Below are 15644 nucleotides of genomic sequence, written 5' to 3'. Positions count from 1 at the left end.
TTCAGGCTGATCTCTGCATTTCTTGAATTTGTGTGTTAGACATTCTCAAGGTTATTGTGATACTATTTCTTTTGCCTTTTAGTCTACTTTGAAAAGCAAAACAGAATTTTTATTTGAATAGTTCTTTGGACCAAATAGCGTGTGAAAGAGCTCCTGGAGAGACACGCATGTGGCATCTCAGCCATGGCGCACGTTTGCTGACCTCGCCCAGAGAGGCCGAGCGTGCACGATGCATCAAGTCCTGAACGCACCGCAAAGCACTGACTACACACAGTTCCCTCTCAATCCACCCCCATGTCCTGGCTGTCAGATACCTTTCCTTAATACAAATTTATGTCTAAAGACAGGCAATCTAAAAATCTGACCTAGGGCACATTTCCTGAGATACAGTCTTCGAGAAACAGCCGTTACTGGCAAAATGGATGTGGCTACAAAGATAGCAGATCATCCCAGCCCCTGTCTTTACGCTCATCCAATGTGTTTGTACATATATGCATATGGGCGTACACCAAAATCCATATACATATATGGAACTGAACAATACACAACCAACCCTCTGTGCTTACAACCTGTCCTGAAGAAACACGGACTCCCAAAGTTCCCTTTCCCCAGAGGCTTAGGAGATAAGGCTCCAGAGGTTTTTGTTCAGTTGAAATTTGCAAGTCCATTAGAATCAAAAGCTTCGCTGGCTTGCCTGACTTGGTACCGCCCAGTTTTCCAGACCTGGCTGCCTGTGGTGCACTCACTGGAAAGTGGGCGCGAGCGATCACGTTCTTGGGAGCATCACTCTCAGGCACGGATTGCCGCTTCGGGGTTTTCTAGGTAAAAGAGCCACCCAAAGTTCAGCAATCAGAAAGAGGCTTCGGCTTCCGAAGACACTGGTCACCTTATGCGCAGGTCTCCCTCCTCCCCCCACCCCGACCCCAACCCCGAACATTTGCCCAGCCTTCCCCCACTCTGGCCAGGGTGTGTCAGGCACTGAGACGTGTAATTACATACTTCTGGAGCCCAGAGGGAGCACATTTCCACTTTAAAGAGAAGCTGCAAAAGCCAAGAGATAATTAACATCACATGTGAGGGCTTTGCTTTTAAAAATTCTCTCTCTCTGTCTGTCTCTCTGAGTTTCTCCCTTCTTGCTGTGTGCAACGGCATTCACAACGCTGATCCCTGTAGAAATGGACAGACCCTTACTTTGCCAGCTAATGAGCGGTGGCCAGTGTCATTTTTGTGATGTTGCAGCTAGTAATATGAGCCCAGTTGCATAGTCACAAAAGTGATCATTGGAGGCTGTGACTCTGCTACAGGGCAGTGTGGGGAGCCCCTTTTCTGAGCCTCTCACGACCTCTGACCTTTGTTTGCTGTTGGTTGCATGACGGTTCCTTCTCACTCAGTGACCCGTGGGTTGGTTTGTATTACTAATCGTTCTTTCTCAGTGAATTCCTCCTGTTGAAATATATATAATATCCATTTTTCTGAATGTTTGCAACCTTTTGCTGACTGATGATTTGTTCTAATCGAGTCAAACAAGACAGCTGTGTATTTCTTATCTTCATGAATACTCTGCATCTCTATCTTGGGTCAACCAGGTGAACGCTTTTGTTGACTACGTGATGCTTTTTACTTTTCTATTCGTGATGTTTTACGTTGTAATAATACAAGCACGTGATTCTTTGTAAATAAAATTCTAAACCGTGGCAGCATATTGTATTCACACTGCGCGTCTCCTTGATTGCTCGTGGCTGTTTGTAAATAGGTTTAGCCCAGGGCGGGGCCAGCATGGATATTAAAACCGCATTGAAACCTCCCTGGGTCCTGCTGAGGCAGCCAGTCGCAATGAGCTGGAGAAAGTAATACTTTAAATATTCAATAACAGGAGAGCAGGGACCACAGAAGCAGTTATTAGAGCATTTTAGTCTTCTATAAGAGCAGTTATTCTTAATGCATTTTGCCAAAAATGGGGCTGACCAGCCCAAAACGGGACACTCCTGTTCTCCTGGCCCCTTACAGTTATGGTTTTCTGAAACTGATACAGTCTAAACAAGGGAATTCGGTGGTTGTTTATTTCTTTTTTTTTTTTTTTAATGTACTACTTTTGTGCTTGGCCCCATCAGAAAAAATGCCCAAAACCTGGTGATTGAGCAGTATGTGAGCAGGCAAACGTTGAGCCTGGACTACCAAGTATGAACTATCACAGACTGTTGGAGGTTCACATCTAAAAGATTCAGCGACCAAGAGATTTCTAGTAAAGTCTTCTGTTTGAAAGTAAAAGGCCTATAGGAATAAAGCCTCCCTAAATCTAGTCTGACCCTGAGCTTGCTTGATTCTGCACACGCACGCACGCACACACAGTGTGTACACACACTGCACAAGCAGGGCGAACGTGCCCACACACAACCTTGTTGGAGCTGGTGGGCCTCACGTCGCTCACGCTGAGGTACGTCCTGGGAGTCTGGCATCTATTTTGTCAGATCTAAAGCTCATGTTGCCCTTACAACCTGAGTCAAGAATGGGAGTTTTAAGATTTTTTTTTCTTAATTTTTTTTTTTTTAAGTAATCTCTACACCCAGCCTGGGGCTCGAACTCAAGACCCTGAGATCAAGAGTCACACATCCACCAACTGGGCCAGCCAGGCGCCCCAAAGAATGGGAGGTTTTAGACAGAGATATTAGTCGATTCATTTTCCAGTCTGTTTTATTCTCAAAGGCCCAAGAACCTTCCGGGCATTCTGGCCCACCATTGATTTTAATGAGTTCACTCCTACTTCCTTCACCTTCCCGCTAACCCCTCACACTGCAGTGGACCTCGAAAGTAAGAAAAAGTCCAGCAGAAATAGCAACGTGGCCATAGGGACCCTGAGGGGCTTACTCTACCCATGTTTCTGGGTCTTCTCATTTTTAAGACATTTTGGGTGCTCTGCAAGCTCCACATGCTGCAGGAGGCAGCCACCAATCACAGCTGCCCTGGTGGGCTCGGCTGTGGCTCCCCCCCACCCCGCCCCGTGTTGTTTGGGCTCTGCTCTGGGGGCAGACATGGAAATACCCGCTGGGCACCTGCACGGGCCGTCACCTCCTTCTGCCCACCACCCCCGTCCCCGCCTCCCGACCCCTCGGCTCTGGGGTTTCGAGGCAAGGCCACCCGTTAACAGAATATGAGCTTCCAGCTGACTCTGCTGGGCAGGCAAGACTTTGCAAAGATGTGTGATGTTTTCCCATGTCCGGTGCAAGGAAAAAGATTTTTATTTCTGCACTGTCATTCGTTTTAAATTTAGCTTCATGTCATATTCATTGTGGAAATTCGTAGGGAGCATTTTAGAACACGGCCCCTCACACATTTTTTCATTGACTTTTCTCTACTCAGAAATATTTTATTGAAAAATCTGATGCACTTTGTAAACACGCTTAGTTGTTTCACTGATTTTCAACAAATTTGGAGCTGATATAAATCACAGGATTTGAAATCAGAGCTTTGTTTTGACTTAGGGCTTGATTACAAAATAATCTATGCTTATTGTTAATTCTCATAAATTCTGGTCTAAAATCTGCACAACAGAGTTGTTTGTAAACGTATGCAGATTTATACAAAGGAAGGACTTGTCTCAACTCCGCAATTTAGAACTCCGACCAAATGGACAGATCCAGAAGGACCTGTAAGATGCTGTTTTGAGACAATAGAGTAATATTATATTCCAGTATGATGTCTAGAATGTAAGAAATTTTGAGCATAAATTGCAAAACTCAAACATTTTAGCAAAGAACCTAGATCCTCATGTCACAACCAACCAGTCAGCTGAGTGGAGCCGCAGACGGAGGAGTAGGACGGGCTGGTGACGGAAGCCCCGGGTTCTCGCTTGGAAAGGGAAAGGGAAATTGCGAAAATGTAAAAATTGTTTTTAAAGCTCTGTCTAATCATTTAATATTGAAAAGAAAAATAAACCTTTGAAAATGTGTGTGTAATTTTGATTTTCTTTGTCAAAACAGGCTCTTATTGCAAAATGATGTCAAAGATACGGTCTATTTGTTTTGGCTTAAGAGTTAGTTTGCAAGACATAAGAGTCGTAGTGCATAACCATGATTTCTGTCTCTTTTTATTTCAGAAAAGTAAACAAGTGCTACAGGGGCCGTTCTTGTCCAATAATTGTTCACTGCAGGCAAGTACAACTTTTCACACGGATTAACCGGTGCTCCCTACCTGACAAGAAAACCACAGTTAAATATACACATCGAACTTTGTCCGTGCTTCGTAAATGCACCTAACTGGCACTTCTGAAGGGAACCAAAGCTACAGACGAAAGTTTCTAGGCCGCTCATGACGTGCGTGGTGTGCATGCCCCGCCGCGCCACACGACCTGCTGGGCCGCCCCTGTGCTGGGTCGTGCAGGCCGCGGCCGCATGCACGGCCTCACACCCTGTATTTTCTCAAGCCCACATGCTGCCCCCACACAAACACCTTGGGACGGGATTTTCCATCCGTGGCGATGTCTCAGGCGCCAACTCACTCAGCTGAGGTTTGGAACCAAGATGCTGGGGAATGCTCGGGGCCCGTTAGGAACAGGGACAGAATCGGGAATTAGCACAGGGATGGCCTGGCCCTGCTTAGGATGGGAGTCTGGCCTTTGGGTAAAATCCAGCGGCTCCTCAAGCATGTTACACCCACACAGATAAGCAGAGGGCCGCCAGAAACTCACTGTCAGGGTGCCGTCTCCCCTGAGCTTCGCACCCTCCTCGTTTGGGTAAAGAACTATGCTCTGATGGGTAGAACTGTCTTACAGAAGGTTCCTTTCCGCTGGATAGAAAGGAGCTCTGTCCAAGGATCAGACACCTAGTCTGTCAGTGTGTGTGTGTGTAACCGTGTGTGTGTGTCTGTCGGGTGCGTGTGTATCCGTGTGTGTTGTGTGTAACCGCGTGTGTGTCTGTCGGGTGCGTGTGTATCCGTGTGTGTGTGTGTAACTGCGTGTGTGTGTCTGTCGGGTGTGTGTGCCAGCGCGTGTGGCGTGTCCCTGCGTGTGTCCGTGTGCTTCCATGTGGGTGTGTGACGAGGACCCGAGCTGGCCGCAGCGGTCACCGGTGTGTGCAGGTGTCCGAGCAGCTGTGGGAGGGAGGGAGGCCGGCCTGCACCGGGACAGGTAGGGTCACCTACCTGTGCAGTGGGGACGGGGTGGTGAGTGAGCTCTGCACACATGAGGGTCCTGTGGGTCGCCGCGGCTTTCCCAGCCCCCGGGTTGAGGGTCAGGAGCCAGAGCCCCTGAGCCTTTCCCACAAAGGCCGCCGAGACCCCCCCAGGTCTCCCAGGACCGCGGCCGGCGCTCGGCCACGAACAGGGCGCTTGGTCCCGTCATTCCCAAGCCTGCAGTGGACACAGCTGACTTTGCTAGGAGGGGACATGACAGTCCCATCTAGCAACCGCTCCCAGGGGGACTCGCAGCCTCTGAGACGAGGGGAGACGTGCCCTCACGCCTCACAAAGCAGCCACCTTCCCCAGAGAGGAGCCTCCCTGTCCTCCACGGGCTGACTGATGTCCTCTCCCGGGGACCCCAGTCACAGCTGGGGTGACCTCGCTCACCCCAGTGCAAACACCCTCAACGCAGACATGGCCAGACCCATCCTTTGTTTATTCTGGCAAAACTGACCACGTCTTTGGCCAAAGAGGGAGAAAAAGGGAGACAGGAGCAAATCTACGCAGACACCATAGCTCATCCACACTGCCGGTGATGCTAAGGCTCCCTTCCCCGCCCCCTTCCTCCCCCTCCTCCCCCCCCTCCCCCTGCTCCCCTCCCCTCTCCCATCCTGTGATTCTTCCTCAGCCCACTTTCTTCCTCTTTCAAATTCAAGCCTTCCTCTTCCCCCACGAGCCCCACTTAACACGGAGGGAAATACGCTGTCGCTGGCTTTGGTGGGCATGGGGTTCCCGTGGCCGGCGGTGTTCTCACCTCTCCCCTTCCGTTGGCAGTGACGGCGCGGGCAGGAGCGGCACCTACGTCCTGATCGACATGGTTCTCAACAAGATGGCCAAAGGTGAGGTGGGGAGCGTGGCTGCTTTGTGGCGGCTGAGCTGGGACCGCGTTGCCGTGGCAACCTGGGGGTAGTACTCTCCTCGGCCTTGGAGGAAATTGGCCGATGGTTGTCCCTTTCCTGAGTCACGTGAAGGCTGTTTGCAGCAAGCAGGGTATTTCTAAGGCAAGCGCCCAGTAGGTGTGGGTAAGTAGCTGCTGCAGAGGTCACGATTAACCTCACTGCCGAGGCGAAGACAGCCTTCGGCTCCTTGACGGCTGTAGCAGATCAGAGTGTCCTTCACGTGTTCCGTGCAAACCTCCCTGTTGCTAAAGCTGTGTGCAGAGTGCAGTATCGTGGGCCTGCCGTGGCCTTCTCCCCCAGCCACCCCTCAACACCCTCGTCCGGCACACTCTCACCCCTGCGGCCCCTGCAGTCCCCGCACGCACACACGGCGCACAGGGGTTTACCCTGAAGCATTCTAACCCGAGAGGAGGAGGCACCGGTCCGGCAGCTGGGGCTGCAGGCCTGGCCTGCGAGGGGCCCCCCCTCAGCCAGCAGCTCCGCTGGGGCAGAGCCTGAGCCTAGCCCTCCGGCCCCCTTTGCCCCTGTGGAGGTGTGGACGCTGAGCTGGTCTGGTCGCTCAAATGTGCTCCCCGCACCAAAGCCCTGAGGTGTCTCCTTAGAGACCAGGGAGCATGCTCCACAGCCACTTTCGGGAAGGATTCACAATGGACCTGCCTCATGGACACGTGAATTACCATGGCAACTGAGGAATCCTGCAGCATTTCCTAAGCCTCCCTGAGAAAACACCGTTCTTCCCATGGTGCCTGTCCACATCCCACAGGACTTGGAAGGACTCGAGCTGAGGTGGGGACACCTTCTGTCTTTCTCACCCGCGAGCAAAACATTCTCTTCATCTATGCGCACGCGTGCACAGGCCTGCGAGTTCTCACAGACAGGCCCCCGCCTTCCAGAGCACCCATCCTTCATCCTTTGCCCAGAAACAAGAGCAGGTGCTGATTATAGAAATGAGTTTCAGTACATTTTCACACAGATGCTGGCAACTCCAAACTAAGCATTTTCCATACTCCACTTTCTTCTGGTTAAAAAGGAGAAAAATGGAACGCATCTCTAGACCAAGGATGTGGATGTGTAGCCCGCTGTTTTACACATAAGGACCAGCACGCCTGAGTGATGGATGCCGTATGACCGGCGACTGGAGGGCCAGGACCAGACCCCGGGCTGTGCACCCCATACCCTGCCCCATGTCTGCAGCCTCTCGGGCGGGCCACTGCAGAGAGCAAGGAACTGGCTTTGCACCATCAAATCTTATTTTAAGTGCCCTAAATTAGCTGAGCGCTGGCAATGTGCAAAGAAACCGAAGCAAAAAGACAAATGATCTGACACTGTTTTTAATGACCTATTTTGGTTTTTGATCCTAACACAATCCTAACATTTTAGTTAAACTTTCCTAACTATTGATGCCACTGTGCCTTATCAAATGCATCTTTCCATTTGCAAATTTGCAATTATTGGGAGCTGGGAGCTCTTAAGAGAATTTACCTTTCTTCCTTTACACCCGCTCCTCCTTCTCTGCCTGCTGCACACGTGGTATTTCCCTCCCATTAGACCAGAATTCCTTTGGAAGCCTGCGGACCCTCGTACCCTCCTTGGTATTTGAGTGGCTCCCGTGGTGGTAAAGCAACGTGACCCGGTAACCCACGGTGCACATTTGCGTCAGAATAGAACCGGCTCCCCCACAGGCAGCAGACAGACGCCACCGCTTTCTCAGTACTGTGGGGGTCACGTTGGTGTCCTGGATTTTCAGAGGTGCAGACTGCTTCACCAGAAGCAGCACAGCTGAAGAATGTGGCAGCCCAAGGAGCTGGCGGGGGCGGGGCTGGCTGCATTGTCCGAGGCCGGCCTGCCATTGAGTGGCTCCGCTGTAGCATGGACCATCAGATCCCCTTCAAGTGTGGCCAGCCTTCAACAATGGAGCCCAGCCGAGTGGAACTGGCCGAGGAGGGCAGTCTCCAGGCCACGTCTGAGATGGGTCACCCCCATTCTGTTCTTGACCTGCTCCCCTCTGCCCAGGGGGCGTGCAGTGTGAAATCCTCTGACCTGGGGCCTGGGCCGGGTCTCAGGAGAGATCAAAGGGCAGGGCGGCCCCTCGCTGGCCGAGGTGGGTCTTTCCCAGGCCGCCACACTGCGCAGCCGCCTGGGGTTTTGTTCTGGCTCGAGCTGCCAGCCTGGTGGGGCCTGGGCTGCCTTTGTCTGGCCTGAGAAGCTGGAGGCCGTGCTGCAGACCCGGCGTTCATCAAATGATCAAAGGCCCAAAGCCTGGACACGAAACCTTTCTTCCCATTTCCTTTTCTTAGAAGGAATGAATTGCATGAGGACCAAAGAATGCCCTTCCAAAGCTCTCCTGCACGGCCGGCCTGCGCGGGGCACCCACACCCGCGAGCCCTCGCCGGCCCAGCTGCGGCCACACGCGCATTCACTCGGGCTCCCGGGGATTAAGGCCCGCATCCTCTTTAGGGGCGAGAATGTGTGAGGCACAATTCAAGCTTTCTCCACTGTCTAGTTTATTAGCAAGCAGACCACAATGCAGTTTGAAATCAAAGCAAATAGGCTCCTGCTCTCTGCCCTGTCTGCAAAATCCTTCTGCACATCCCCTCTGTTGCCACAAGTGCACTTCTCACTCGCAGTTAATATTTTCATCAGAACCCGTTTTCAGGAGCGTGCTCCTCTCTCACCGGAGAACGAGGCTCAAGCGTAGTCAGAATGTGTTTGCCGACAAGATGTTTTCCAAAGTTGTGCCTTTTAAATCTGTGTCCGTGACATCTCTTCGGCCAGATGTTTTTGTTTTTGTTTTTGTTTAGTTGCAGTTTTTTAAAGGAAGTGGGTGCCAGGTGGAGGGTCACCCTGAGGCAGTGGCTACTAGCTGGCCCTGTCACTCGCCAGGGGGCCATCACAGATACCCACCCACTGAGCCCCACTGGGCCGCTCCGAGTGCACACCATGGCCTCCCCGCTGCGGCTCGTGTTGGAAAGCCCCATGGAGCTTGGGGAGGCCCATTCCTTTGTCTGCCGAGGGCCTCAGGACCGGGGACCTCACTGTACATGGGAATCAACTGCCCCTCAGGCGCACAGGTGTGCGGACGTGCCAATGAAGTAGCCAAGCAGTGGGAATGTGGGCAGGCCTGTGCGTCCACGAGGCCGTGGGTCCAGCTCCTCCTTCCGTCTCAGCAGCCTGACCTGCTTCCTGTTTTCTGTTGCACGGTGCCCCTCAGCCAACAGCTGCCTGCAGGAGGGCATGTAACATCTCCATTCTGCTCGCTGTCCCTAAAACTCATGGTGCCACGGGCCTCGTGCCTGGGAACCCCAGCATGTGTCCTTCCGTGACGGGATTAGCTCACTTGGCGTCCTCCAGACTCACCCATGGCGCAGGTGGCTGGAACATAGTCCGTCATGTGGACAGACCACACTTCATTGACCCATCACCCCTAATGGATGGACGCTCAGGGTGCATCCAGCCTGCAGCCCCTGTGTGTCATGCTGCTGCGAACATGGGCGTACAAACACCTCTCTGAGTTTCTGCTTCCTCCTCTTCTGGGTACAGACCCAGAGTGCAGTTGCGGAACCACATGCTCATTGGATGGTTAACTTTCTGAGGACGTGCCACACTGTTTTCCTCAGCGGCTGCTCCATTTCACTCTCCCACCAGCAGCTCATGAGGGGTCTAATCACTCCACATCTTTTCCAATATTCATTATTCTCTGTGTTTTTGGAAGTAGCCATCCTAATGTGTGTGAAGTGGTGTCTCGTGGTGGTTTTGATTTGCATTTTCCTAATGAGTATGGTATTGAGCATCTTTTCATGTTTGTTGGCTATTTGGATATTTCCTTTGGAGAATTTTTGCCCATTTTTTAATTGGGCTATTTGGTTTTAGTTGTTATTGAGTTATAGAGGTTCTTTATATATTCTGAATATTAATCCCTTATCAGATATGTGATTTGCAAATATTTCCTCCCATAGAATGGGGAAATTCTATGGGAGAAAATATGTATGTTCATTCTCCCAATGGTGTCCTTGGTGCATGAAAGCATTTAGTTTTTATGAAGTCCCATTTGTCTATTTTTCCTGTTGTTGCCTATGCATTTAGTGTCCTATCCAGGAAATCTATTGTCAAAGCCAATGTCATGAACATTTTCCCCACATGAATCACTATATTGTACTCCTGAAACTAATATAACACTGTATGTTAACTACACTAGAATTAAAATCTAAAACTCAATAAAACTAAAAAACAAAAATAAATAAAAGCAATAACATACATGCCTGTCAAAATGTTAAGAAAACATATAAAGCAAAAAGGGCAAATTTTCTTACCTCCTTGCCTTCATCTGCAGTTGTGATGACCCTTAACCTCTTTAGTATGCATCATTTTAGGACCTTTATATGAACACATATAATTTTTATCTATTTAGCTGATTTTTCCCTAGAGTAAAACATAATCGATATGGAAAATACACAGAAGAATTTTTTTAAACCTATCCCCAACTTTGTTTCTTATGTGTTTACATTTAAAGTGTTGTCAGACAATGGCTCTGTGGAGGTAACACTTTTATTACTATTTCGTAGGTAAAGATATTTGGCCTTTACCCACCTCACCCAGGGTCGCACAGCCATCAGGTGGCCTCGCTGGGATGTGACTTCACAGCACATGTCCTTGATAACGTGTCCCTGATACCATTGCCTCTTCCATGCCAATAAACAGAGCACCCCTTTTTTTTTAAAGATTTTATTTATTTATTCATGAGAGACAGAGGTGGGGGGGAGAGAGAGAAGCAGAGGGAGAAGCAGGCTCCCAAGGAGCAGGGAGCCCGATGCGGGACTCGATCCCAGGACCTCGGGATCATGACCTGAGCCGAAGGCAGATGCTTAACCATCTGAGCCACCCAGGCACCCCAGACCACCCCATTTTTAAAGTTCGCAGCGAACCGTCTGGTATAAGAAATGCACATCAAACCCACCATGAACTATCACCTTACACCCGTTAGGATGCCTATTATTTAAAAAAAAAAAAAAAATTTCCCCCTACGTTTTCTTGTAAGAGATGCTAACTTTTAATAGCAGGTCAAATTCGGAGCACCTGGGTGGCTCAGTCAGCTAAGTGTCTGACTCTTGATTTCAGCTCAGGTTGTGGTCTCAGGGTCATAGGACCGAGCTCCACCCTCAGTGGGGAATCTGCTTCGGATTCTCTTTCTCCCTATACCCCTCCCCCTACTCTCTCTCACTCTCTAAAATAAATTTAAAAATCTTTAAAAAAAATAGCAGGTCAAAGAAGAAGATGGGATACTAGCTTTGGGAACCAAGAGAGCTGACCAAGCAGAAAGATTAACTGGACTAGTTGAGAAATCCTGCCCGCTGTGTGTCTTCACACCGTGACTCATTATGTGTTATAAGTAATGATATCAAAATATCTTTTTAAAAATCTTTCCCAGCTTTACTAAGACATAATTGCTATAAAACATTTTCTAAGTTTAAGGTATACAACGTGGTAAATCGGTAAATGTGTGTATTATAAAGCGATTGCCAAAACAGGGTTAGTTAGCAGCTCCATCACCTCACATGGTTATTATGATTCTTTTTTGTGGTGAGAACGTTTAAGATCTACTCTTTCAGTAACTTTCAAATATATAATAGTGTTGTTAACTATCAAAATATCTTCCTTAAATAATATCCCACGGCTCCTTGAACTTTCTTAAACCTGTAACTCCTCCAGAGATGCACTGGTCCATACGTGACCATTAGCCACACGTGCCGACTTAAGTGGATTAAAATGTGAAAGTCAGTGCCTCTGTCATGCTGGCCACAAAGCACATGCCCAATGCCACGCGTGACTCGTGACCACCATGGTGGGGGACACAGAGCACCCGCCATCACAGGGAGTCCCACGGGGCCACACGGCTCTAGGGAACAGCACTGAAGGTGGGCACCCCGTTTCTCCCAGCCCTGCCGCAGCAGCCTCTGGAACTATCTCCCTGCTCAGTCCTGACTGTGTCTGCTCTCAATGCGGCGTCTGCATGGCATCTGAGCACTGCGCCCCTTGGGGCCCGTGGCCTCTCTGACCTTGGGGCTCAGGGCCTTTCTCATACTGCTCCACAGCTCCCCAGTTCCTTTCTCCTCTCCTGGGTCCTGCCGGGCCTTGTGGCCACTGTCACCGTACCACGCGGTTCTCCTGGCGAAGCTGTAGAGTGTCGTTTCAGCCTGGTGTTTATGGAACACTTGCCAGGCTCGGTGTTGGGGGAGGCATGGTGAACAGGCCAGAAGACGAGGTCACCCTCCCTGAGTTTATCCTCCGTGGAGAGAAACAGAGTCTGCAGCCTGCAGTTTGTAGGGGTAGTACACACCGTGAGGACCCTCACTTGGGATGCAGGGTCCTGGGGGTGCCTTGCTCCCCACCTAGGGCAGAACGTTGGCCAGAGCTACGGACTCTTGCCCTCGGAACAGAAGGGGCCTGAGGCTTATTCGTTAGGACACTTTGTTGTCAACTGAGGCAGCAGATCTCAGAGATCTGGCGACCTGCCAGAAGGCCTCCAGCTGGCTGGGTCAATGCAGAGCCCTGGCCTTTCTGCAAGTGGTAGAGCCCAGGAGGAGGAGATGGTGGAGGACAGCAGGACGCCCAGAATCAGCACCGCAGAGACGGGCGAGCAGTGGGCCTAGGGAGGGGTTGTTTAGGGCCTGGAATGGCAGGCCCACTGGCCCTGGTCCGTCTGCAGCCGCCGGGAAGCCACAGTGTAGGTGGGGCTCGGGGATTGGCTGGACGAGAGGGGCGGAGTGTACCGGAGGCCTGAGCCCGCCCCCGACGTGGGCTCGCCCTTGGCCGCGCACGTGGCCGGCTCTGCCACAGACAAGACTGGTTAGGAGGACAGGCTGCAAAGAAGGGTGTGTGTCAAGGGGGCAACATCTCTTTTTCTACGTGTGCTTGAAGCACAAAAGCCTGAAGAACCAGCAGAAAATGAATTTCACAGATAGTCTGGCTTCCACATGACTTCAAAGCAGAAACGCCTCATCTCCAGCTTCATGGACGTCTCAGGCTGACCCAGTGTCCAGAACACGGTGGGGGGAGGGGCCCTCGTGAGCACCACTGTCGTAGAAGACGGGGCCTCCATCAGGCAGGGGCGCGTGTATTTCTTCCCTCACCTGACGTGATCCACACTTCCCACCTTGAGCAGCCTGGTAGCTCGCGGCAATGACAGGCACGCGGGGGCAGCGCGGGCAGGGGCGGTCTGCAGAGCTGGGAGCCGGGTGCTCTCGGCCCACTGCAGCCCAGACTCAGGTGAGCATCCCGGGAGCCGCATCCCTGCGCTGTGACCCCGGCCAGGGCACACCGGGCTCACCGTAGACAAGCTGGTTAAGGGGGGGAGCAAGACACAACAGGGCCGTTTACTCCAAGGAAGCGCCAGGAGCACAATGTATTTGGGTAATTTTGTGAACCATGATCCTACCGTTCATCTCCTAAATGGTCTCCACCCTCTGGAGCGAGCTGGGCGGGGCTGACAGCTGTGGGCGCTCAGACCTGCCAGGGGGTAGACGCGGGTCCCCATGAGGCCAGCCTGCAGAGCAAGCATCCCCCCCTCCCTCACCTCCTGGGTCAGATCTGCTCACACGGCCTCCTGGCGTCACCCACGGCGCTCCTCCCCAGTCTGACTAGTCCGTGGGCAGACACACAGCCGACGTGAGAGACCACGAAACCTGGGTCAACCCACCTGACTTGGTTGGTGTTTGGGGCCGTCCCTCCTGTGAGTTCGCTTCCTTCTGCTGGACCATGGGCCACCAGCTTGTCCATCCACTGTCCCCCTTCCCCGTGAGCAGCGTCACCTGTCTGCCCTGCCATCCCCAGGCAGGCCGCCCTCACTGGGCCCTGCCACACACACCCAGTAGCTTTGCTGCTACCTCTCCAGCAGAGCTCCACCCACTGCCAGCCAGGCCACTCCACTCGCAGCCGTGACCCTCTCCCTGCAGACCCCAGAGGCCTCCAGGGAGGCTGCCTGTGCCCTTCTTGGCAGCAGTTCCCGTGCTCATTTCCTCCCCACATGGTGAGGGCATGTCCCTGCTCCTGCCAAGACCCCCGTCCATGCTGGTGGAGGAAGTCCCGACGCACAGCCATCCTGGTCACTTGGCAGTGGCAGCTCACAGGCGGTGTTAAGTAGGATTCTGAGGCCTTAGCAAGAAAGGGTGTCGTCTGGCTGGGGCAGGAGTATAGGGGACGGTGCCTCTGCCCCTTTGAATTAGTGACCCTTCCATAAGCACCCCCCACAGTCACCTGGACTTTCGCAGGACAGAACATACCGTGCTAAGTGTTAGCCCCATGCTGTCCTTCTGACTTCTGTGGTCCCTCCTGACTCCTCCTTGGGTGTCTGCTTCCCCTTTTCCACGAGGCCAAGAGGGGCCGAGTGCTTCACCGCCAGCACCGAGCCTGGAGTCACAGTGCTCAGCACTGTCCCCAGCCAGGCCGTGCGGGCTCCAGCTTTCTGAGTCAGAAGCAGAGGTGAGGACTGAGGGAGGAGGGGGGCAAACAAGAGCCCATGGTGCCACTTTGGTGAACGGTGGAGGGTCAGTCACCTTGAAGGACTTGTTTTCCTGTTCAAGAGCAACCCGTGCGGCCCGGCCTGGCTGACTTCTGTGTCCCCGCCACACAGGCGCTCCAGAGAACCTGGTCTGAGCTGCAGACTCCCTAACATGAGCCGTCTGGCGTTCCTGGTGGCTTGGCAGGGGTCCTGCAGGCCCCTTTCCGGCCGCTGCCAATGCGCTCCCAGGACACACTCGTGCACATACATTCATGACATGGGCCTTTCTCTGGGCTTCGTGGAACCTCAACAGAGAGGAGGCTTGACCACACCTGTGTGCTTCCACGACCCCTGCAGCGTCTGCATCTCCTTCACGCCCTGTGCCCACGGCACCTGCTGCTCAGGGGGGTGTGAGAGGCAGCCGCACCTGTGCATGGCGGCGTGCTCTCCCGAGTGCTGGGCCGTCTCCCCTCATCCGTCCCTCTTCACACCTAACGGCCAGCATGCTCACTTACACCTGGGCGCCTGGCACACATGTTCCCCAACCGTGGCTGCCCCTGCGGTGTGTCGGTGCCCGGCTGGAGGACAGGTGCTCAGGACCCTGAGCAGCCCCGTGCTCCCCTGCAGTACTGAAGGTGGTGGGTTTGAAGGGAGTGTGCACACCTACAGAGCCCTACTTCTGACTTACATCTTTTATAAAAACTTGGAAGCTTCTCAGTTCTCCTGAAAAATGATTTAGAATTTGTTTTATAAAAAAAATTTTGGTTTTGGGTCCCGGTGTACTTCATTTTCAAGGGAATAGGATGTAAACTTGTCTCGTTTGATCTAGTGACAAAAGGAGATTGTAATTCATCTCCGAGGTCAGCAGGAATCCGCCCGGCTGTGATTTTTACAGGCCTCCAGTTGGTTACGGGCATCAGAAACTTCTTGGCACAGAAGGCACAGGACAGCGGTGCGTGTGTGAGAGCCCGAGTCCGGCGTGTGCGAGCCCGGGTCGAGCGTGTGCGAGCCCATGTGGGCGTGTGCGGGCCCAGATCGGGCGTGTCGGGCGTGTGCGAGCCTGTGTGGGCGTGTCAGGC

At 52.4% G+C, this 15644-nt stretch overlaps 1 protein-coding gene across 4 annotated transcripts in view; it reads left to right on the top strand.

Moving 5' to 3' along the window:
* The window catches only part of PTPRN2 (protein tyrosine phosphatase receptor type N2), an 809200-nt gene that overhangs the window by 779703 nt on the left and 13853 nt on the right, over nucleotides 1-15644 (top strand). For all 4 annotated transcript variants that reach the window (XM_035723337.1, XM_027574319.2, XM_035723336.1 and 1 more), the window contains 2 exons: nucleotides 4094-4147; nucleotides 5947-6011. In XM_035723337.1, the coding sequence (XP_035579230.1) occupies nucleotides 4094-4147; nucleotides 5947-6011 (119 nt within the window). The remainder of the gene's footprint in view (nucleotides 1-4093; nucleotides 4148-5946; nucleotides 6012-15644) is intronic.

Source organism: Zalophus californianus, chromosome 12 (genome assembly GCF_009762305.2).
Source record: "Zalophus californianus isolate mZalCal1 chromosome 12, mZalCal1.pri.v2, whole genome shotgun sequence".
NCBI lineage: Eukaryota > Metazoa > Chordata > Mammalia > Carnivora > Otariidae > Zalophus > Zalophus californianus.
This window is presented reverse-complemented; position numbering and strand designations above follow the sequence as displayed.